The sequence below is a fragment of the Lagopus muta genome, chromosome 24 (assembly GCF_023343835.1).
Source record: "Lagopus muta isolate bLagMut1 chromosome 24, bLagMut1 primary, whole genome shotgun sequence".
Classification (NCBI taxonomy): Eukaryota; Metazoa; Chordata; class Aves; order Galliformes; family Phasianidae; genus Lagopus; species Lagopus muta.
Window position 1 is genome coordinate 3,107,933 of NC_064456.1, and position 24,439 is coordinate 3,132,371.

Consider the following 24,439-nt stretch of genomic DNA (forward strand, 5'->3'; position numbering starts at 1 on the left):
GCAGATGACACTCTTTATATAAAAAACACAACTTTAATTCACCTGCAGAACGACCATAAACACAGCTGTTTATCTTTTCTTTTTTTTTTCTTCCCATCTTTCTCTTCCAATTCTTCCATTTCCATCCAGCCATTTCAAATCAGAAGTTCTCGTTCCAATGAAGACTGGTAAGCACTCATCTCACTGTGGCACTGGGCAAACTGGAGTTTGTTTGATCATGTGATGAGGAAGGCAGCCAGCAGGATCCTCCATCGCCATGGTAAGTGCACACCATCCCACCACCAGCTGCTTGCAATTAAACCCATTACAGCATGAAAATGGGAAAGGCACAACTAGCAAAGTGACTGTATGGAAACAAATTGATTTTGCAGGTATTTTGTAACAGAGAAAGCCCTAATTAAGCCATCTCTTGAGGAAGAAGTCATCCTTTGACTTCCAGGTGGACCAGCCCACTGGCTCTAAAATCAATTGGTTTCAAAGGCAATTATTGCCTGAACAGCCCCTCCTTGGCCCAGATTTGGTCCAGCTGGGTCAGTTCCAGTTGCTTTGTTATCAGCATGACATGGAGATGGTGGCTGTGTAGGTGAGCAACAAATGCCAGAGAAGTAAGAAAATGAAAGTTTCCTCCTGTTTGGTCATAGCTCAGATTGATTCCGAAATTAACATTTGAGACATGTTGTGTATAAGCAGTAGGAAATACTGCTATTAGATTCTGGCTGAGAAGATGTTCCAAAAAGGTGAGCATGGGCCAGCATAAATCTCCCTGGAAACTACATCAAGTGAGCTGCATCTTATCATCTTTTATGACCTTTTCTACTGATGAGATCACACGAACAGAACTGTAACGTACAAAGGATCAATAGATGAGACAAATGGAAGTAAGATCTACTACAGACTCCAAACAGGTCAATTCCAGCGATCAGTCATGTAACAGCCTTTTATAAATGCAGCATACAAAAGGAACTAAGCAGCTCCTAACCCCCGTGCTGCTGCCGCCTATTAACAGAGCACACTGTGAAGGCAGCAGTCTAGCGAAACAAAGTTCAATTCCCAATTGAAATTCTCACTCTTGCAGAAACAGAAGGGCTGTTTTACTCTTTTCTGCACTTCAAAGCCAGACATCAACAGTGCAAGCAAGAAGAAAGGATGTTGTGTCCCGCCAGGGGCTGACAGGCAGCAGCGTCACGGAGAGCAGCGTCGCGGTGATGAGCAGCACAGAAATGCTGGGAATCCATCAGCGCGGCGACCTCGGCCTGCTTCTGATCGTTAATGCTGGGAGAAGGCACTTTAGCAAGGGAAAGTCTGAGGCTGCTGCTAGCACAGTGTATATTATCCATACCACACTGCTCAACGCTGTAAGCTTTTGTTTTCTGTATACTGTTAAGTTGTCCGATGCATAACAAGTGCACTGCACAGCATAAATCCTATAAACCAAAGCCATGCAGAGTTTTATTCAGTGGCAGCTCAGTTATTTTTACAACCTGCATCCTTCCCATTCCTTCGATTTTGGTTTCTCCCAGGCTTCAGCTCTCTGCAGCTCAGTGCCAAGCAGCTGCCCAGGCTGCGTGGTTCTCACTTCAGCTACAAAAGGAGACAACCTGCTAGCAACCTCCCTATGTCTGTTAATAACCACAGCGAGGTCTAAATTCCCTGCTTCCAAGTCTGTAATTGCACAATAAATACTTGCTTAATAAAGCTGACTTTTGTTTTGTAAAGTGCCTGTTGGTTATTCGTAGAAATGTGATGTGGAAATGGTCTATTAAGTCCCTTCTGAAGCATCCCCTGAGCAGCTGCAGAACTGCTCGCTCTGATATTTTTCTGGCAAAGTGTTACACAGTAAATAAGAAGATTGTGGCAGAAAGTCAAAGAAGACATTCAGCATCACACGTTTTGAGTATGAGATTGCATTTCTCCTAGTTGCAGAAATAGAGGTTTGCTATGTAGATACGACGGAGATAAAATTCTCCATTTCTGTGATCTGAATCTTTGACGAAAAATCTAGGAGGGAAGGACAGCAGCCATGGCAAGTTCTAAGCATGAACTGCATTGCCCCACATAATGGGTTTTGTCTGAATAGCAAATCCAGCTACAAAAGCTTGAATTGGTTAAAACATGAACAACTTTTTTTTTTTTTAACCTCTCTGGAAATAACAATGTGGGGGATGTGCGTATTTGTAGCTGAAGTTCTGTGTCTGTCCTTCTCCTCCATGCCCAGGTAGCTTCAAGTGTACCAACCAGCACGAACCCACCGAGGGGTGTTCACCCCTTTGGCTCGGTGCAGCTCCTTTCCAAAAGGACAGAAATCCCATTTGCTAAATATACAGACATTAGGAAAGTGAGAAATCCTGCCAGAAAAATGGGAATCAACACAGCAGTCGGTGTCTGCAGCAGGAAGGTGCAGCCTCACTCAGGAGCAGCTCTCATAGTAGGTGACTCGCTTATGGATGGCGTCCCGGATCCTGCCCACCTGCTCCTGAAGGCCTGACAGCCTGGCTGACTTGGCCACAAGAGCTCTGTTGCTTTCTTGAATTTCTGTCTCCAAAGCTGAGGAGAGAGGGCAGGGAAGGTTTTGTGAGATCATAACTGGAGGAAGGCATTGTGTGCAGCCTGCCTTCCTGGACTGAACCCCTCCTCCCTCCTGCACCCCTCTCTTCTGCCCTAAAAATCCCGACCTCTCTGGCACCCAAAAGCCCCAGTTCACCTGCCCATCACCTCGAGCTCAGAGACTTACTTTCCATACGGAGCATCATGTTCCATGTTTCCTCAAAGAGAGCTTTTGCCTCCAGATCTATGCTCTGCACACGGCTGCCCTGTGCTCCCAGCGCAGGGCTCTGCCCCTCTCTGCTCTTCAACTCTGCATACATATCTTTCACTCGTTGGAAAGCCTGGGGAAAAGTAAATTAAGCAGCAGCACATGTAGGACTGAGCAAATAAACTGGTGAAGATTTACCAATGTTGAACCCATTTTAAATACTAAAGAGATACTGTGCTAGAGCTCTGCAATCACGTTAACATGCAGATGCACAGCGTGCTCACAAAGATGCTGACTGGCATCTGCACGGGCTGCTCTGCCTCAGGTAGGGCAGAGAGCAGAAACAGGTCTTGAGCCAAAGGCATTAAAATTGAGAAAGCCAGAGGGAGCACAGTGCAAGGCCAAATACCTGCTGAGCCCCGTTGGCCTCCTCGCTTGCTGCTGCTGCTGCCTGCTGCGCATCGCCGGCCCGCAGCCGGTTCTGCCCTGCTGTCTGCTGCAGCCCAGGGAGCCTCTCTGCCAGCACAGCCAGCTGGGCTGCCACCGAGCCCACGTTCTTCTCAGCTGGACCAAGCACTGCCTCGATCTACAAGAATGCTCCATGTTAAGAGGGAAATTGCAAACAAAAACTTTTTCTTCTGTGCAGTGAAGGCCCACGGATTTCCTCCTTGCAGGCCTGGAGCTCAGAGAAGCAGACAAATGAGACCCAAAAGGGAATAGGGGTTTTTTTACACAAAATATCTCACCCACTTTGCTGGTACAGGGCTGTACCCCACTGCAAAGCAGCAAAGCAGCAGAGAGCAGGGAGCAGTGCTGTTATTTGGGAAGTCAATGAACACCACTTACTTCCTCGACGCGCTCCTGAATGAACCGAAGGGAAGAACCTGAGCCCCTGATAGCCCCCTGAGCCTCCAGCAGCACTGTGTTTGCCTGTCTCAGATTCCCAACAACTTCTTCCACATTGCCTTCCACAGCATTCGCTCGGTTCCTGGAGAAACACAAGAAACAGCCAGAGCGTGGAGAATTGCATGGACTGCAGGGGCAAAATAAGCAAGCTGGGGAAGCAAGACAATACTGTAATGGAGAAGGCTGTGATCACCCCACACACATCCAGACACAGTACAGAATAGCCATAGAGCAGATTTCCATTCAAGAGAGGTGTTACTTCCATTTCACATCCCCAAACAGAGGAAATGAACTGAGAAGGGGAGAGATGTAGAAACAACTGCTTTGCAAGGGTGCAGGAAAAAGAATTAAAGGGAAATTAAAGGGAACCAACTTCACTGCATACTATCTGCTTTTCATTGGGACTATTTAGACTGGAGGACAGAGCTCCCCATAGTGTCATGGTTTTTCATTGGTATTCCACATCATAACAGAAGCCAGACTGCTTTGTCTCATCGATTCCAACAGGCTAAGCAGGTGTCAGACACTATAAAGGAGTTTACATACTTATCCCACTCACCTTCTCACCGGGATATTGCTGAAAGTCAACACATGACAAAGCAGATGCTCAAATTTGCAAGGGCTCTGTGTAATTGCTTTTGAAGGGACCATGGGATAATCCTCCCAACTTTCACCCAGAAAACAAATAGCCCATTTAATCCCCTCGTGCTCTCTTGTGTGATCAGAATGTGGGTCACCAATATCAATAACAGAGTCACCCCATCATCTCCCCTTATATGGTCTTGAGAAATAGAGAAAATTCTCTATTACTTTTGGTATAGAGTTTCTTGCTCTAGGATCCATAACAAGATCTATTCTTGGCAGCCAGATCCTTATTTGAATCAAAGTATCAGAGAAGCCTCTGTAGAGACTGCAAATACATCCTTTTAGCCACCATGCATAAACAGAAGCACAGTCAGATTTCACCCCAGCTGAGCATCAGCACATTCCCTCTGGCTCAGTGACCCTCAGCTGCCGAAAGCCTTCAGCCAAGCTGACCTTGCCTGTTCTGCCTCTTGCTGCAGCTGCTTGGCCTTTGCAATGTCCTCGGCTGTCTGGGCAAGTATGTTCTCTGGGCATTGCAGCTTGGTAGCCAAACTTTGAATCTCGTTCATTTTTCTCAGGACTGCAGCAGCATCCGTGGGGAGACGTAGAGAGAGAACAAACTCGCTGACTTCCTGGATTGTTGCAGGGTCCGTGTCTTTGTCTGCATGCAAACAGAGGAACAACGTCAGACAGAAGAGAGGTGAGAGGCAGGAAGGTGAAGGCAAATGTCCAGCATGCTCTTACACGTCATCTCTTCCTTTCAGACAGCTGCCAGAATCTACTCTGGTTTAATCAACAAGCTCAAGTTGCCGTCCTTAAAAGGCAGGCTCAGTATGAACATGATCTGCCCCATCCTGATGGAAATGGAGCACCAAATGGAAAGCACAGAGGGGCTGAGGCACAATTGCGCCCCACGTTCCTGCAGAGCACAGGCAGAGCTTGCACCACTGAGTAGATAAGGCAGTGTTTCAACACAAGCCCTTTTTATTGCACAAATAAAAGTTAATAAATCTGAGGAATCGGAATCAGGCAGAGCCCAAGGGACATTAGCCCAGTGATTAGCTCAGAAATATCTTCCCTCATCATTAACACCAGGCAGCACCAAGTGACCTGATTTTCTTATTCAGCTAATGCTCGTGAGGCTTATTATGTTATTACAATCTGTCTGTGAACAGTAAGTCATCCCACTGGTTTATAGGACAATGAGGAATTCTCTCACGATTAGCAGCCTGTTCCAGAGAGACGTCCATTTATCTCCTGTCCATAAGGTCACTGCTAAAGTCTTCTACACTGTGGTCAGTGCTGACTGCAAACCTCTGGGGGGCATCTGTCATGGGTATGGCTTGCCCTTGGACCTAAGGACAGTGAAAGACTCCCAGAGAGGTCTGGATAAACCAGGTAGCTGAGAGTCTAGCCGGGGTGAGCTGCTCAGTGACTCCTTTGTACACTATTCTCATACATAATATCACTGTAAAAATTGGGTTTTCCATGCAGAAGCCAACCTGCACACACACACACACACACACACACTGTGAGCTTGCACACTGCTACCTGACAAGAAGTTCCGAACTTGCTGGATGAACTGCTGGGCATGCCGGACATCTCCTTCAATCTGGGTTCTTGTTATGCTCATCTGTTCCATGAGCCGCAAGGCATTGCTTTGAATCTGATTAGCAGATGCCTCCGTCATTTTAATCTGCAAAAACCAAAATCCTGATGGAGTCATTCCTACTTGACCTGGAATCCCAACAGCCCTCCCTAAACCCTCAGTGAATTGAGCAGGTCACTTTGAAATTACACTATTTCCATTTCTAACATGCCATCATTTTCAAGGAGCATAAATGTTAAAGTCTGAGGGCTGGATTTGCAAAGAAAGCTCCCAAAAGAGGCAGTACCATTCTGCAAACCCATTTGAAATGGATTCTGAATGACTTTGAAACCTTGCTCAATCTGCACAAGCCCTTGGAGGCTGTAGAAAAGAGGTGCAGCAGCACGAACACGAGCACTGCGGGCTGCATCAAACGTTAGGGCATCCCTGCAGATTCTGAGGTATTTCCACATCCCTCACCCTTCTGTCATCCCAGTGCTAATCCCAACACCATGAGGAGGCCAAGTTCCAGCTTGTTAGTGACATTCCCACTGGAAATACAAGAGCAGCTTTCTGCCCCCTATGCCAAGGAGAGGCCAAGACACTGCGCAGACAACTGAACCTCAGACCAAGCTCCAGGCTGGGTGTTTTATGGTGGGCTGCCCCTCCATGCCCACCCCTCAGACCTGCTGGCACTCACCAGCTGTGCTGTCTCCCTTAGCCGTGCACTCAGGCTGTCCAGCTCCCCCGCAGCTTTCCCAGCCACACGCAGGGCCCCTCCAGCTAATGGCCCAGCACCGCGGCAGCTGAGGCCATCCCCGCAGGCCATGCCACCATCTTGTGGGCACAGCGGCGAGCCTTCACACTGCGCTGGGGTGCACGTCTCCGCTCGGAAACCACCACAGATCTGGAAAAGAAGAGAGAAGCAGGGCGGTGAGGCCCATACTTGGATTTGAGGCCTTCTGAAGTCAAGCTGGAGTCTCACAGGGACCTCCGCTTTGGAGGAGGCGCCATTTTGGCAGAGGCCGCCATTTTGTCAAGGGCCGCCATTCTGACAGCAGCCATCATTTTGACGGGGGCTGCCATTCTGACAGGCTCTCTCCAAGAGGCTGAGGAACACGGTGTGCTGTGCAGCAGGAGCTCCTCTTGGGGACACCCTCAGAGGCAGCCCAAGCAATGGCAGTGACTGGAGCACGTCTGCTTGGCTGCTAGCAGCATGCTGGCACATGGAGCAATCACTTCATTGACCCTCAGAACAGCAGCTCTTCCCTTGTAGAGAAACCCTGCTCAACCTCTGTAATTTGCTTTTAGACAGTAGGATGAGGAGGTCTGAGCAGTGTGTTTGATTGCCTGGCACCTTCTCATGTTGCCACCCAACAGAGAAGGCACTGCTGCAGGGCACGGGCAGGTGCACAGCCAGTGCAAGCACCAGCCCCCCTGAGTGCTCAGGAACACGATGGTGCCCTGCAAAACAGAGGGGAGGCTGGTGGTCTCCACAGCAACCGTGCATTAGGAGGCACTGAAATGGATCTCCATGGCAATAACAAAGCAGTGAAGGAGAAAGAAAAGGAACCTCATCCAGAAATTAAGTGGGTCTGTGAGACAGGAGAACTGACACGTGAGAGAGTCCTTGGAGGAAAGATGCGCATGGCTGGGAGGGGGTGGAAGGAGAGCTTGGGTGTCTGCTGTCTGCAGCAAGGTTCTGCTCTGATGTCCACAAGCAGAGCTTTGCCATTCAGGGCAAGTCTCTCTGAACAAAGTCTTCACCAAATCATTGAGATTGGAAAAGACCACTAAGATCCTCTAGTCTAACCATCAACCTATCAACCCCGTGCCCACTTCGTGGTGCCACAATGGGCAATTTGAGCAAAGACATGCAACCACTGGGTAAGACCTCTGCCCCTCAAGCTACACAAGGCCCCATTGACAACTATATAAGCACAGAGGACCCCTTTCTGTTTTCACCTTATTCACGGTAGGAGTCAGATTGGGAGATGAGGCCATCTGGGATCTGAGGGCCAGCAGCTTGCTGCTGTGCATGGCAACCGCTGCCTCCAGCCCTGCTGCGTCCCTGCGGCTCTCCCTGGACGTGGCCAGCAGAGTGGCAGCAGCAGCAGCAAGGCTGCTGGCGTTGGTGGATGTCTGGTGAGCAGATCGGATGGTCCCAAAGGCTCCTGCAGGAATAAAGGCGGTGAATGACACAAATGCCTCAGTGAGTCATAAATGCAGCAGAGCTACCGAAAGGAAGGCATTGACTTTACCCTGTGAGTGGATGTGTGCATGGAGAGGAGGGGGACACAGCTAGAGTGATTAGTCATGAAGGCACAAATAAAAAGCTCCTTTTATTTTCAAACGCCTTTCAGCCATTCCTGTACATAGAGCTGCAGAGCTTTGCTGAAGGACTGACCTCATGTTTAGGACTCTAAGACTGAAACAAAACTAAAGCAAAAGCCATGCGTGTGCTGATGCAGGGCTGTGCTGCAGCTCTCTCAAAGCCCTTCACACCGCCAGAGCAGAGCCCCACACTCTGCAGTGTAGCACAGGGGAAGCAGCAGAAGATGGCACTTGGACAGCATTAGCTGCTGCAAGGATTTAATGGCAACCTACCACCAGCAGCATCACAGGGCGTAATTAGATCTTCTGAGCACCTGACAGCTAGCTGCTGATTCTCCTCCACCCCTCCATCCCTTCCATCTGCACACAGCCATTACTCCTGCAGCCGCCCCCAACTTGATGACGCCTCCTCCCTGGGCTCAGCCCTATCCCTGCTGAGCTGTGGTGTTGGGGTGCTTTGGCACACAGTGCTGCGCTGGTGGGAGGGACATGGGGCTGCATACTGAGCTGCCCAGCCCCAACAACCATGGGAAACAGCCCCAGATTGGTCAGAGATGAGGCAGAGCAGAAGGCATCTCTCACGCAGGAGGGAGAGAGGATGTTTGCTGTTCCTAAGCTGACAGACCGAAAACTTCTCCATCTCCTCCACACAGCCACTAGATAATCATCAGCTACATAGTCCTATTGAGGTTAACTGTCAGCCTCAAATGAAGAGATTTTAGAATTGTAGTGCTGTACCTGACAGATCTGTGCTGCGGCTGGTTTCAAACTGGGTCTTCTTGCTCTGATACTGGGCACTGATGGTAAGCAGGCTGCTATTGAGAGCTTCGAAGTCATTTGATAGAGAGGAAGTCACATCCAGAAACTGAAAGTTGGGATTAACACCTTGCATTTGCTCCCTGAAAAAAAGAAAACGCAGAAAACGTGAACTTGAGCAGAGAGAAAAGTGCATGTAGGCAGAGAGCAGGACTCTCACTACAGGTGCACCAGGTGGAACTGCAGGGCAGTTCAATATTTCGAGTTACAGAAGCATAGCAGTGCATCCCTCACCTGATGGCAGTGAGTGCATTGCCCAGCTGGGCCAGGCCCTGCTCGGTGGCAGATGAGTGACCAAGGATGCTCTGCGCCTGCTGCACGCTGCTCTGTGCCCGTGAGAGCCGGAGGCCCAGGTGGGAGCCCCCAGGCAGCCCCATGCTGGAGTTACTCAGGCTGGCCTGCTGCAGGCGCAACCGCAGCCGCTGGATGTCACCATCATAGGTGTGGAAGCAGGGGTGGCACGGCTCACAGCTGGGGTAGGTGCTGCAGTGATCCCGTTGGCATTGGTCACAGCGGGGACCGGTGACACCTGGGCGGCAGAGGCAGCGGCCTGTGGATTTGTCACACCCCATGTCCACGGTACCCTGGAAGTCACAGTTGCACTCTGGGCAATGGAAAGGGGAGAGAGAAGGTGTGAGGTCCATTGAAAGGAGAAAATAACAACAGATCAGATCCTGCTAGCTGGATGGCAATGCAATGCGCAGTGGGACCCACCCTGGTAGCTCCACAGTGCCAAGGACAGAGGTGAAACAGCGTGGAGAATGCTGATGTCAGAACATGGACCAAGTGCTGTTTTTCTAGAATAGTGGTGATTTCACAGTGCTAAGAAACGCTGTGCCAAAAGTGAACGTGATGCACCCTACCTGTGCATCCTACCCTGATGTCTCCAAAGTGCCTATCTGGGCAGGCCTGCTCCTGCTGTGCAGCAGAGCACGTCCGCCCCGTGAAGCCTTCTCTGCATTGGCACTGTCCTGTGAACTGAGAAAGGAAAAGGACGTCAGGGAGGAGACTCAGCACTGCTTATGCTCCTGGAAAAGCCCTCCCTGGTGAGTGCTGAACTGCTCCCCAGCCTTTCTGTCACCTGTCAGCTTCATCTCCTACCTGGGGGCAGGAAAACCATAAAAGGAGTTCCCAGCCTGGGAGAGAGATGAAGCAGAGCAGAGGAAAAGCGGCACCTGAAGTAAAAGCAGCAATTATACTCCGCAATGCTTCTTAACAGATGCAGGGGCACAGCAGGGAGCACAGCTCCCCAGTGCTGTGGAGGCGAAATGGAAATAAGGCGTTTTGTCACCAGCCTGCTGTCAGTCTTCTCTACACAGCCCATGTCCTTGGATGTGGGTGCAGCGATGCCAACAGCAAAGCTGTGGGGCCAGGTCTGCAAACAGCCTTGACTCATGAGCACTGCAAAGCTTTAGGTTTTGTTTCCAAGACAAAGGAATCGCCCACAAGAAACCAGTTTTTGAGCTCAGGTCTCCTCCCTGTGTTGTTTAGAACCTATCTTTGGCTCTCTGCTTTTGTAACAGCATTTTTACATTTAGCTATAATTTTCCCAGTTATCTGTTAAGGCTGAAGTGACACACATGCTTTCCGTTGACAAATGAGGATAATTAACTTGCCGTGCCTGCTTGAAGATCTCTTATTAGGATTTCCTTGCTAAATAAATATCAAGCCTTTTAGTGCGGCTTAATCTTGCCTCCGTAATTATCACCTCCTTTTATTTTCCTGTGTAGTCTGTCATAGTGCTTCTAGGAAAACAAGAACAGATTGCAGTAGGAAGTGCACTGCCCATTTGTAAAAGCTCCCAAAATTGGAACAGGTGCTTTCAATGCTCTGAGCAGTCCCAGGCTGCAGTGCTGTCCAGCAGGACAGCTTCCATTGGCAGTGATACCCCCAGCTGCACTGAAGCAGGCAGAGAAAACAATAATAGATATTGCTGGAATGGTTTCCAAAGGGAGCACCATGGCCTACAGACAGCTAGTGACCACCAAAGGATGCTCAGAGCACTACCTGGTTGCAGTGGATGCTGTGGGAACCACTGGGGTTGCACTCGCAGGGCCGGCAGCCCCGGCCACTCGCCATGTCCCAGTGCCCAGCTGCACACTGGTCACATTCGGTGCCCACCACGTTGGGCAGACAGGAGCAGCTCCCTGTCTCATCATCACAGGGCACATTCTGCCGCGTTCCCAGGACGTTGCAAGCACATCCTGAAACAGAGAAAGGTTCTTTGGATTAAGATTGGGTGCTGAGCAGCAGCCTGGCTTCTTGCAAAGCTGGGAGGCTGCTGCCTGAGACATGCTCTCCCACTTCTCCCTTTGCAAAAGAGCTTGGCACAAAGGTGCATCCCTGCTCTTGTACTTGCTGCCTGCTCAAGCCTAGCAGCCAGACTCAGGAGCCCCAGAGACCTCTGTTCCCAGCACAGACAGCGTCCACCCCAAGCTTTGGCTGCCCTCTGCTGCACACAGCCTGTCTTGCCTGTGCCGCATTGCCTGCAGCACCTCCTGCAGCTCCCTGCATCAGGAACAGGGCACAGCCTTATGCATGCCTTGAACCCTGTTCTCCCTATCCCTGTGGCCAAACACATCCCTGAGACAGGCCACAGCCTAAGCAAGGAGCTTTATAACGTTTTGCAAAATGCAGCTACATCTCAGAAATCCCAAACCCAAGCTGGCTGGGAAGCACAACCCTTGCAGAAGATGCTGAGGGCAGAGGTGCAGGGGCAGCAGGGGCTGTCTTACAGCATACTCACTGCGGCAGCCCAGGGGGTTGGCATGGGCCAGCTGGGCAAAGCCTGGCTTGCAGAGGTGGCATCGTTCTCCCTGCACATTCTCCTTGCAGACGCAGTGCCCCGAGAGCGGGTCGCAGACGGAGCCTGGCACCGTGCCGTCTGGGTCACACTCGCAGGCTGGAAAGGTGTGAGAAGTGGCACTGCTGAGCTGCCTTCAGAACAGCTGAGGAGTATGAAGGGGAGATCACTGGGCACTCACGCTGGCAGGCTTCAGGATGGGTGAGATCCTGCCGCTGGTTGCGGAAATAGTTGGTTTTGCAGCGCTCACAGTTGTTTCCCTCCGTGTTGTGCTGGCAGTCATCGCAGACACCCCCGCTCACCCCACCGCTGGCATGGAAAAGCTCCGGGTCGAAGTGGCACGAGGCCGAGTGGCCGTTGCAGTTACACTCTAAAAGAAAGCCCAAACAGCCCATCTGGTGCTGCAAGTGTGCAAGCCCTCCAGCAGCACAGGACACGCTGTCACTAGAGGGTGCCCTAGTCCCCTGCATGGCACCTCTGCACCCAGTAACAGTCCCAGTATGGAGCTGAGGCATACTGGGCAAAGCAGAGCGGTGCCAGTGCATCCGTGATATTGCCTGGCTGCAGCCTCGGTGGAGCAGAATGCTTTGGGAAGCCGTTCTATAGAGACAGCTCATACTCAGGAGGAGGAGGAAGAGGGGAAGGCTGTCACCGTACGCTGGCACTCATGGGGGTCGTTGTCCTCCGCGGGGGCCCAGGGGCGGTCATTGTAGAGGGCAGCACAGTGGCCACAGTTGGGGCCAGCAGTGTTGTGCTGGCATTCGCAGCGCCCATGCACCTACAGCAGAGAGCAATTACTCTGTGAGAGCTCAGAGCTCAGCCCCTGCAGCCATCAAGCTCCCAAACTCCTCACAAAGCCCCTCTGCCTCCCTCCCCACACAAGACATGGGTTAACAGCCTTCATTCTCATGGCCACCATCCCACGGCTGCAGGTAAAATGGGCACTGCTCCCCCCAGTTACATGCAGCATTGTCCCCAGGCTGTTCTCTGCATCACGAAGCTCACCATGGTATGCAGGTCCCTCGAAGGGATACAGCGGTCAGCGTGGCCATTGCAGAAGCAGCTTCCCAGCACCTGCATTTCAGTCACCGCATAGAAGCTGCTGGGCGAGCGGTAGCTGTGGTGCATGATGTGTGGGAGCTGGGTGAAGTTGATCCTCAGGTTGGTGAACTGCCCCAGCTCTGTTGGGGACAGACATTGTGAGAGGACAGCAGCATCAAGGTGCCATCTGCAGAGATGCCTCGCGCTGCGCACAGCGGGCTCAGAGATAGCAGCACCAGCACCCTGAGCAGATGAACCACCAGCAAAGGCCTAAGGCTGCTCCTTGGCACTCCAGGGGCAGCCATTGGGCACACAGCAGCTTAAGGCTTTGCTTGAAGAAGAGCTGTTCCAGCCCTGCATCCTCCATCACCCCTTGGAAAACCGCAGGCTGTGTCTTCCCTCCCTTTCTCAGACATAACAGAGGCTGTTCACTTACTATTAACAGACTGGCTGTAAGAGGTAGTAATGGTAGATGCCAGGTCTTGGACACTGAATTTCACCTTAGAAGGAATAAAAAAAATTAATTAAAAAGCAGAAAAAGCAGAGTGCTGTCTTCTCAAACTCTGAGGGTAAGGGTGTGCTCCAGACCCCAGCCATCACTTAAGGCAGAAAAAAGGCTTCAGAGATGCAGAGGGTTTTGCAGAAAGATAACCTAACCCATAGAGGAGTGAGGGCTTTCCCTTAGGAGCAACAGGAATCCTCCAGAGCCCCCCACTGGATGCGTACAGCATCACTGTATACAACACTGGTAAAAGCTTTTTGGGCCACCGTGTGTTTCTGGGACACCACACAAGCCACCCACCCCAAATCCATGGTCACACTATGGGGCACAGGCACGTGGCTGGAAACCTTTCCATAACCCACCCAAGTGCCCCAAATCTCACCTTGCCCCCGTGCACAGGGTACCCATGCTGGGCCTGCAGAGGCTGGCATCGAGCATCCCCCCAGCTCTCGGGGGCACCGCGGGGGATGTGGGGAAAGGCAGCAGCGCAGTCAGAGGCCAGGTACTGGTACACCTCCCATGTCTTGCCAAAGTCTGTGGAGCGCTCAATCAGCATCGCAGCGGGCAGCGGTGACTGTAACATCAGGGAGAGAGGGACATCTGCAAGGTGATGCTGTGAACTGGTTCCCACCCAGGGCTGGGGAGATCTTCATCCTCATCATCATTCTCCTCTCCTTCCCTCCAAAACCTTGTGTCCTGTGGGCCTCCATCAAGTTTTGAACCACCGGGAACCAGCAATGCCCACCCATCACCACCCACGACTCCCCGTGAGAAGCACTACTGCATACTGACCCTGAAATCCAGCACAACGCTGCTGAGCTGGAACTTCTCATCCAGATCCAGCTGCAAAGAAACGTGCTCCATGCCTGTGGGCACAGAGAGATGGCCTCAGAGATGCAGGACTTCAGGAAAACACACCATTTGGCTGCATAAGCCAAGCCATCTATTCCCCTCTTTCCCCGAATTCACTGAACCCAGCCCTGCTGGGGACCAGCACTCACCACTCTGGGATTGCCACCAGCGTGCGCGCCCAGCAGAGGACAGCATGTTGGCCACACGGTGCCCATTGCGGGCGTGAGGCAGCCGGGAGTCACACTTACAGCATCTCATGTTCCACTGCAAGGAGAGAAGGTGAGTGGGAGGTGGGTGGGATAGGGCACAGCCCTGGTGCAGACCCCACCAGCACTGGACAAAGAGCCAACACACTGGGGACATCATTGAAAAGCACACAGCATCAATGGAGCTGAGTTATTGGAGACTTGGAGAACTGCCATCATGTGCCAAGTGGTACCCAGGACCAGAGTGGTTACCCTCACGCTCCATGTAAAAAGAGAAAACTTATGAATGAAAGGGTTAAAAACTAAAACCGAAAATTGTTTTGACCGAAATATATTTCTAGCAAACCATCAAAAAATACTTCAAAAAAAAAATATCATTCTCCAAAACTGCAAATCTCAAAATAAAGCTCCAATTTCAGCACCAATTTGCCCCGTGCCAATGGCCGAGCAGCTATTTGCTTGGGTGAGCACAAGGGTCTTCCTTTCACATCCCAAACCCTGTGCGGGGCTCAGCCACCTCTGCACTCTCCCCTCCAAGAGCAGTGGCAGCAAACAGCTCAACGGGTGAAAAGTCAGTAGGTGGGAAGTCAGGTGACTCAGAGTTCAGCCCTTCACTTAAGCAACTCATTCAAGCAGCAAACAGAGACGTGGCATGGGCAACGGGGAAATCAGGATCCCCGGGGAGCAAACAAACACCCTGCTTTTGACCAACCAAGCAACGCGCCGTGCTGGTGCTTCTGAACGGCTGCCGGGTACGTGGAGCACATGGGTGGGCTCAGAAACATTTGGAAAGAGACAGAGAGGGATTGAGCAAGAGGCAGGGAGTGGGAAGGTATGGCCAAGGGGGGAGGTGGCATGGAGAAGCAGATGGGCATCACCAAACCGGGGGGTCCTGCAGGTGGAGCTGAGGTGGTTGAATGGGAAGGCTGCAAACAGCTACTGTGGATGAAACCCAAACACAGACCCTGCCTGCTGGTCCTAGCTGCACCCCAAGGCAGGAGCTGGCTCTGAGCAGGAGGCACTTTTTGGCCTGGAAGCCTCTGAGCACTGTGCTGGATATAGAGAAGAGATCCTCAGCTTAAACCACTCTGTTTCCACAATATTTTCCACTCTTTATGTTCTCTGTCTATAAATACCCCAGAACAGGACTTGGCTAACTACAGCATTTATAACAATATTGCAGAGTAAGCAAACACAGACCTGCCACTGCATGATGGTGCAAGTTCCCTGGCTCCACCACCTCCTCCCAGCACTGCCAATAGGAACCAGCAGCACCGTTCTCTGACCCAGAAGCACCATTCCCTGACCCAGGCAGAGGAGCTCGCTGCAGATAATGACTGCTAGCAGCAAAACAGCAGGAAAGCTAGAGCAATTATCCACAGAAATAACCTAGCAAACAACTGCTAATAATGATTAAACTTCCCAGCAGTTCTGACTCTGATTAGAACAGGGGAGGATGCATTTCTGCAAGGGGAAAGGTTAATGTCAGCTAAATTATTCATTAGGAATTACTCATGCATGCTTACTGAGACCATTCACAGCCACAGACATGAGCACATCCCACAGCTACAACCAGTGTTGGCTGCAGTCGCACTCAGAACACGGTGCTGAGCAAAGAGGCAGCTCACAGCCACCACGTCTGGGGGCTGTGCAGCAATCTTTACCAATTCACAGCTTCCTAGCTTTATCCCCCAGGGCAGCCTCGGACCTGAGTGTGGAAAGTTGGGTTTTTTTTCCCCTCTCCCATCCTCCACCTTTATTAAGGCCAAAATTAACGCTGGAAAGCCAAAATTATTTCATGCACTTTGAGCAAATTGTGAAATTCCTCTATTGCACAACATGAGAATTCGCTATTACTGACTGTGCATGTGTCTCAAAGTTCCCTGGGGCAGAGGGAATTACCAAAAATGACGGCCCAGCTCTGGTCTGAAGGAAGGCTTCCTAGGAGCACACCTTTCCCCAATTCTCCCCTTCCTATTTACCAGCACAGAAACAGCCTGAGTGGATTCATCAGAGCCAGGATTGACAGGAATAGAGCAGGGCCATGAAAGTACGTGACAAAATGGAAGTCAGTAGGTCACAGTTTCTAAACTCGGGCCCTCTCCATCTCTACCCCTCTTGCCAGCAGCAAAGGCTCCCGGCTGTGTGGCAAATCAGAAGCACCAAGAGCCACAGTTTGTCCTGGTAGCTAGCAGATGGGTCTGCTTAGAAAGTACTCATTGACTTCAGTGCTGCCCTTGGAGCAAGCCAAAATTCAGGTTGTGGAGATCTTGGGAACAAATGAAATCTGGTCGAATCTTTAGAAAGGTAACTCATGAGGGGGTCATTTGAGAGGAAAAGCAAGCGTGCTGAGAATAGACAGACTCCTGTTTTACAAGTAAGTGGTGGAGAAAAAATAATCTATGCAGAAGCTGTTGTGAAGATGAGCATATATGACATAGAAAAGCAGAGCATGTGTGGATGGGCTGCATGAGTGGAAACATGCACGCACCTATGAGTGATGGACAGCTGCAAAGACCAAAAGACACTCTTGGGACACTTTGCAGAGTTTGGGGATGCCCAGCCCCATCCTTGTGCCCTGCTGCCACTCTGCCTCGTGCTGCTCTCTGCTCTCACCCCGTGCATGGAGGGTGCCTGGCATTGGCTTTCCTTCCTCATTTCCCCTCCTCACATGTAGGGGCAGAAAACTTCAAATGACCTGAAGCTGATGGCCTCTGACCAAAGTATGCTAAGTAGCTATAGCTGCCATTTTCATATGAGTAAAGAGCCCTTAAAATAAAACCTGGCTGAGGTGCATCACTCAAAATAAACTGAAGCAACTCATTCAGCACATATGAGAAGCCAGTGCTCTCCGGTCATGAAATAGAGACCTTTAGGAACTCCAGGACCTTGGTGGTCCAGTGCCAACACAGCTCTGTGAGTCAGAGCTCTGCTCCTGTTGCCTGGAGTCAGCTCCAGGCATGCGGCAGCCTCGTGTCTCCTGTGCAATTAATATCCTATTGCGATAGTAATCACTGCCCCAGTTCTATTTGGGGAGTAGAGGGCAGGAAAAATTTATATGTATACAGAGAGATGGAGCATTCAAAAATGGAGTTGGCAGCAAGAGTAAGTTATATTGGGAACAAAGACACCTGTCAGAGCTCTTAGGCAATTCCCTTTCCCAGCCCCACAGATTCCCTGCTAACACCAGCACTGCACACCAGGCCAAGCAGGGATGTGCTCCATCTGCTTTCCATAGGAATATGCTGTAGAAGGACCAATAGATGTGTCACTGCAGCTGAACCTCCTTTGAGCAAACTGTGTTCATAACATGGGACTGTACTTCAATTCTGAAGCACACATGTGTGTCTTAGCCATAACCCCCAATGCTATTTCCATGCTGAGCCAGTCAGAAGCAACACAGTGAGCTGAAAGCACAGAGCACTCTGTCCTCAGACTGGTGTTGCTGGTGATCCCAAATTCAGAGGTGATTGCAGGGCCGGGACAGCAGCAGGGCGAACATCTTAGGCATGAGGGCTAAGGAAGTAAACTTCATTCCTCCTGCTTGAAAGCAAGCATGTGGGCGCCTGTTTTCCTCACCCAATCTGTCCTCACATCATTTCCTTTCAGAAAGGCTTCACTTAAAGCCTGCCACGATGACAGTCTGCAAATCTGTGCTGCACGAGCTGCTCCCCACCCCGCACGTTGTAGAGGCCCTGCTGCCTCTGCGAGGGGTGACGTGATGTCTGAGAGCATACGTGGGAATTTGCACTCAGGTGGCAAAAAAAAGATATGGAGAATGGAGGAGGAGAAAAGTGGGAAACTGCCTTTTTCCTCTGTGCATTGCTGCAGGTAGAGACATATCCCTGCACCAGGAACAAGGTGTGTCTGAATGCCAGAGATGTGATAGCACAGAGCAGCACCACAGCTGCTGAATTAACTTCAGCAGGGCAGGAATTATTTGGTGCAAGCCCTCAGCATTGTGAAGCACCATCAGCTCTGCTTTGAGCAGGAGGGGAGATTGAGGTTGGATGTCAGAGGGAAATTCTATACAAAGAGTGGTGAGGTGCTGGAACAGCTGCCCAGAGAGGCTGTGGATGCCCTGTGCATCCCTGGAGGTGTTCAAGGCCAGGTTGGATGGGGCCGTGGGCAGCCTGGGCTGCTATGAAATGGGAGGTTGGTGCCCTGTGTGTGGCAGGGGGTTGGAGCTTCGTTGAGGTCCCTTCCAACCCTGGCCGTTCTGTGATTCTGAACTTGGGGACCTCCTCAGTCCCATCTGACTATAATTATTCCCTGCTTCTGAGGAGGCGTTTTTCTGTGTAAAGGACCTGAGCTTGATTCATGGTTGGGGTCTGGAAAGCAAACAAGCTGCAGAGCACAGGAGCGTTTCAGTGGGAGCTTCCCTATTCCAACACACCCAGGAATCCCAAAGGAGCAGGCAGCGTGGCATGAGCCAACTCATGCAGGTGGAAACAGATGTAACCATCAGATGGTAGCAGCAAGGCAGACAGAATCATTACTCTTCAACATATCCACTTTCACAAGCATCAGCCCATGTTTTTCGGGAGCAGCCAAAACCAACTCAGTGCTTGGGCACCATAGGGAGGGATGCAACCGTGGCACAAGAAGGGATCTGGTTGATTCCCACCTCATACTGCTCACATCCACCAAATGCCCATGAACAGCAAATGCAAGCAGGCAGAAAACCTTACGTGAATAATATTTAACATCCTATGTTTCCCAGGGCCAGGGTGTGAAGACCCACAGAATGGCCATGTGCCCATAGACTGCTCCCAAAAGCGGGAAACAGAGCAGCAATACAAAAGGAAGGCAAATCATCTTTTCCCTATCTTGCCTATTCTTTAAACAAAAGATGTCACAGTGATTTGCAGAGTGGTTTGGGTACTACAACTGCAGTTCTGAATAGGCCCTTCAGCTGAAAGCACTGCCAGGCCCTGAGGACACAGGCATCTTCTGACATGAAGGCCAGGGCACATTGCTGCAGAGTGAGTGCCTTCATGCTGTCCTTGAAGGGGCGGCCAGGCCAGGAGCTGCTAATCCACATGAAAGCCACACCAAGCCTCCCCTTGGTTCCCCTCATTGCCTCCAAAGCGCTATGTTTAGCATCCAGACAGAGATGAGCTAACCAGCCTTGAATCACACCTGTCTTAGTCTTTCCACATGCATCAGTGCCTTCAGGACATCAAATTCAGGGACACCTTTTTTTTTTTTTTTTTTTCAGTTTTCCTCTTTGCCTTCCCTGCCACCTTGAACAGCCGTTTCCTGAGCTCTGAGTGATTTCCAAGCCAGGCCATTGGTCTGTCTGGTTTCCTCCCCCCTTCTCTTTTCTAATCGTCGCCACAGTCCCTTGTGCTATAAATGGCAATCCCGAGTCTGCAAGGGATGGAGCAATCAGTGGTGCAAAGTATAAAGGTTAGAGGGATCCGGAGCAGACAATGGAGCAGGGGATGCAATCCAGCAGCCCAGCAGGATTGCAAAAGAAGCCCCCAGGGCGGCGGGCAGACGGCTCATATCAGCCAGCTGGCACCAGGCATCAGCACCCACAGCAACCCCTCATCCCGTGCCCTGTGCTGACATTGCAAAACCCACTCCAAATTTGTACCTATTTGGCACCAACACACGAACCAGGCAACAAAAAGAGTCAGTGAATACATTTGACTATTATATGGGATGAGAACAGGGGGGAAAAAGCGAGTTTGTGAGACTCATCTTGGCTTTAATTAGGAAATGCTCAGCATGAGGATGTCTCCAAAGATAGAAGCTGGAGTATTCACAACTTGTAGCAGCCATCACAGCTGCAGAAAAGAAATGAAGGTCTCCGATTCCAGCAAAGGAAAGGCATTAAATGCACAAAGCTTCTATTCTCAAAGCTAGAAGTGATGGAATCCAACTCAACATACCAACGTTAACTGTTCCAAATTCCTTTAACGTCAGTACTTATCAGCATAAGGTGCTGATTCCACTGACAAGCTCTAAGGAATACAAAACCCGCATGTTTTAGGGATCTGAAGACCAGCTGGCCACCACCACCTCTCTGCCTCCCACCAATTCCATTCCAAACAGGTATTTGTGCTCAAGGTATTTCACAGAAGAAAGCTGGCTCATTCCAGCTGGATTTCACTGCACAAAGCACATCCTCATGGAGGACTGCTGTGTCCTTTCCTCCTGAGCACCTCATCCAAGCACCCTCCCAAGGTGCTCCTTGCCTGCCCTTCACTGAGCCCATTCCAAGCTCTCCAGCACAGCCACATTTCCAGACTAACACAGAGAGGTATAAGGAAGCACTCGCATCACAGACAGCACCCCTGCCTGAGCACAGAGCTGAAAAATGCTAAGGAATGAGCCATTAGCTCTGACTTTGGATTCTGGTTACAGCTTTGGAGCCTGGGAACATGCAGCTGCAGCTGTTATCCTCTGAGCACCACTTCCTACCCCCACACCATTTAATTGGAAACAGCCGCTTGGCTCAGCAGCTCTTCCAGCAAAAGCCTTGGAATGTTCCCATTTCTGACAATTGAAAAATGAATTTAGCTTACAGCTAAGGAGGCTGGGGACTGGATGGCTTTGGATTTTTGGTTGCAAAAGCTTCCATTCTGCCCATTGCACAGCTTGTTCCCTGCTCACACTCAGCTTCTCTGCCCTGATGTGGTGCAGAGGAGGACCCCAGGGCTGGAGGGGACACAAAGCATGCAGGGAGAGAGACAAACACCCTAAGTTGATGAAAAACATTGTAAAGGGTAGAAAGGATGGGTAAAGGCATCAGCATCCCTACACAGGCTTAGAGCAGAAGGAGCAGCACGTACCTCTCCGTGCGGTGTGCAGTACGTCTCAGGCTTGGTGAGGCCACAGGTGGAAGAGGCCATCAGGTGCTGACCCCGTCCCAGCAGGAGGTCCCCCGTGGGGGGATAGCAGGCCCCATGGGAGCAGGCTGGCTGTGCTACCCCTGGCTGTGGGCAGGCTGCAATGGCAGGAGAGGAGAACACAGTGACTAAGGCAGCAGGTTGGCCTGGGACAGAGCTGCACCTGGGCACGCCAGAAAGGATGAGGGTTCATCCTTGAATTGCCTTTGTTTTTAATAGCTTAAAATAGCTTTTTGTAGCTATTGCTCCTGAAACTCTTCTTGATAGGACACATCTCCAGAATCCCAACGTCTCGGTTCCAGGGATGCTCAGTTCCCTGCTCACTGTACTTAGCAACCCAGACTGGTTTCCCTCCATGTACCCACAGGCCCTGCAGGAGGTTGCTCAGCACAGAGCATCCTTTTCCCAAAGCACTATTACTGAACGCCAATCTCCCAGCTGCAGTGCTGCTAACCCAATGCTTACCTAGCAGCATTTCTTAGCCTCAAACAGAAAACCTTCCTATCATTCCCTTCTCATCAATAAACATAATCATCCAATTACTTTTGCAAGAAATTTAGCTATCCGTAAACTCACCTCGCTTAAACCATGGCACACACGGAAGCTCTAGGCAATATAACTCACTGCAGTACTCATTTACAAACCCAATTAAAAGATCAAGGTAATTTCCAATAGGCAACAAACAGCTTTCCCTCCCATTTTTCCAGAAGCATGGAATGTTGAGCCTTACCGAGGAGGACAAATAATGCCCACAGCCAAAGCTGGCAGCAAGACTCCATCACGCAAAGGACAAGGACACACCTAGAGAGGAATTTGCAGTGTAAGCAAAAATATCAGAAAATACCATATTAAACCTCATCCTGGGCACTTTACATTCCTAATCTACCTAACTTTAATTGAACTAGCAGGTGAAAGTCAGGAATAATGTAGAGGGACCCCCTCAGACTGTACATTAGATGAGCACAGGGAATTGCAGCCCTTCACCAAACAGGACACCCAGGGTCCCCCTGAGCTGAGCACAAGGCAGTCCCCTTCCCAGGCACTGTCTGTGGATCTTTGTGTTGTTGCTGAGGTGAAGCACACAGGCAACCCTTGCTGTCTGCAGAGCTCCAATTTCTGCCTGCCTGGCTCTGGGGACCCCAGAAAGCCACAGGCACACACACAGCATCGAGCAGTGCCAAAGGAGCCCACAGCCACCCCGTGCTGCTGCCCCTCAGCCTGGCCGTGCTGCTTGCTGCCTAACGCAGCTCCAGCTGGAAGATCCCAATGCCCTGAGCCTGGGCAGAGAGCACTGATAAGTGCAGCTGCTAGGGGAGCTGGGCAGCCAGCAGCACGCTCCACTCCAGGAAGTTCCCCCACTGCTGTCCTGTGTGACCGGAGCCCCATTCCCAGCCTCTGAGGTGCCCCAGGTCCCCTTCACGTACCTGCCCGGTGGCGAGGGCTGTCCCCAGCAGCTGATCCCTGCAGTCACACCCGTCTCCAAGTGCTGTTGCCTTCCTGTTTGGCTTTTAACAAGCTTCTGCCTCACCTGGAAGAGAGGTGCCCGTGGGTGTAGCAGTGATAAAGGCGTGATTCAGGCACTGCAGACATCCCCACCCAGCTCCGGGCAGCTCAGCTGCTCCAGACTTTACAGTGTGACAGTGGTGTGAACAAGCAGGCCTGCAGGAAATGATCTCGGGTGCCTCAAGGCACGTCCCTACAGGGATGTCCTTACCCCAGGATGTGTCCCAGGTGTGCTCGGGGCTCAGGTGGGTGCTGCACCCAAGGGCTTCGGTCTCCCTCTCCCCAGTGCCAGGCTGCACAGCCAGCAGGGTGAGGTGCCCAGCCTCATGCAATGGTTTGGTGCACCCCGCTCAGCACCCCGACCTGGGGATTTAAAGCCCAGTGAGATTCTGTGTGTGTTGTAGCTGTGCTGTATATTCACACACCAGGCATCAGCCCACAGATGACCTGGAGGAGGGATGGGGCTGTGCAGGCTGCAGCACGCATCTCTCCTGTCTCCAGCAGCGGAGCCCCTCGAGGCACAAAATAGTTCTCAACCTCATCTTACACAATCTACATAAATACAGTACTGCAAAATAACCGGCTGTGACAAAAAAAAAAGGCAAAGAAGAGAAGCACAATTCTCTTTTGGGTACCAAGAGAAGTGCCACGATTTCCAAAGAGACTCCGTATTTATCACACCAGGATGGCTTTAACGGCTCCTTGGGGGCCTGCAGGAAAGTCACCACAAGAGCAGCCCTTCTCCCCTGCCTGGGGCCTAATGCAGACCTCTGCTGTGCTTGGTGCTTCAGTGCCATCAGTGCTTTACATCAGCATGCAGCAAGGCACAGCTCCAGCACCCGCAGCACTGCTGAACTCAGAGGTGCAGATTTCATAGTTACCTCCTCAGATCCCCAAAACCACACAGACCCCCCCCATGCTCTTGTTCTGACAATTTTTTTTTATGGTTTAAGCCAACCCCAGAGAAAACTTGCAGGAAGATTTGCTATTTACTTTACTGACTCAGCCCAACATCACGTCCTGCGCCCCGTCACACCGTGCCAGGTGGCCCTGAAGCTGTGTGCCCAATGCACTGCTGGTGGGAGCTGCCTGCCCGTGGAGCTCCTAGAAAAGACGTGCAACTGAGCTGGGAAAAATACTGCCCTACGGCTAGAAAGTGTGCAGTGTTGGTTCCTGCCCTGCTGTGCCTGCCCACAGTGCCGGGTGCAGGAGCAGAGCTGGGTGTGCCGTCCTGAGCCACTGCTCAGCAATGTGGGGCTGCTGCATTCCTGTGCCCAGCAATCCTCCTCCACCCCAGCTGGGGGGTGGGGGGGTGTAGGGAGAACACCGGAGCATTTTGCTGAGAACCTGAGAGCTGAAGCATGCCACGAGCACAGACGGCGTCCTGGTGCATCTCATCCAGGTGGGGCACAGGGACCCTCAGCTCAGCCCCATGCAGCCCAGGGCTCAGCACCTAATAAGCACTGCAGGAAACTGCAGCAAACCTCCCTGACTCCCACCGTGGGGAGAGGAGAGGAGAGGAGAGGAGAGGAGAGGAGAGGAGAGGAGAGGAGAGGAGAGGAGAGGAGAGGAGAGGAGAGGAGAGGAGAGGAGAGGAGAGGAGAGGAGAGGAGAGGAGAGGAGAGGAGAGGAGAGGAGAGGAGAGGAGAGGAGAGGAGAGGAGAGGAGAGGAGAGGAGAGGAGAGGAGAGG

The 24,439-nt window shown here is 51.3% G+C and overlaps 2 protein-coding genes across 4 annotated transcripts in view; one reads left to right on the forward strand and one right to left on the reverse strand.

The window, feature by feature from the left end:
• The window catches only part of CAMK1G (calcium/calmodulin dependent protein kinase IG), a 15,901-nt gene extending 13,491 nt beyond the window's left edge, over positions 1-2,410 (forward strand). The window contains exons 13-14 of one of the 3 annotated variants that reach the window (XM_048926057.1): positions 130-259; positions 372-2,410. In XM_048926057.1, coding sequence (XP_048782014.1) covers positions 130-223 — 94 coding nt within the window. In that variant the 3' untranslated portion in view covers positions 224-259; positions 372-2,410. Of the gene's footprint in view, positions 1-129 lie in introns of all 3 variants that reach the window. The other 2 variants (XM_048926056.1, XM_048926058.1) reach the window with 2 other exon arrangements.
• Positions 2,408-22,476, reverse strand: LAMB3 (laminin subunit beta 3). Its single transcript, XM_048926060.1, has 23 exons — positions 22,137-22,476; positions 21,976-22,046; positions 21,189-21,343; positions 14,329-14,443; positions 14,120-14,193; positions 13,710-13,901; positions 13,262-13,325; positions 12,790-12,965; positions 12,442-12,562; positions 11,966-12,154; positions 11,728-11,883; positions 10,989-11,185; positions 9,845-9,959; positions 9,216-9,585; positions 8,904-9,064; positions 7,797-8,005; positions 6,532-6,738; positions 5,795-5,939; positions 4,697-4,904; positions 3,599-3,740; positions 3,162-3,338; positions 2,732-2,885; positions 2,408-2,544 (listed from the first exon to the last, which is right to left on the reverse strand). Exons 1-23 carry the CDS (start codon positions 22,196-22,198, stop codon positions 2,408-2,410), a joined length of 3,597 nt encoding a protein of 1,198 aa, XP_048782017.1. The 5' UTR covers positions 22,199-22,476.
• Positions 22,477-24,439: the final 1,963 nt, after the last annotated feature.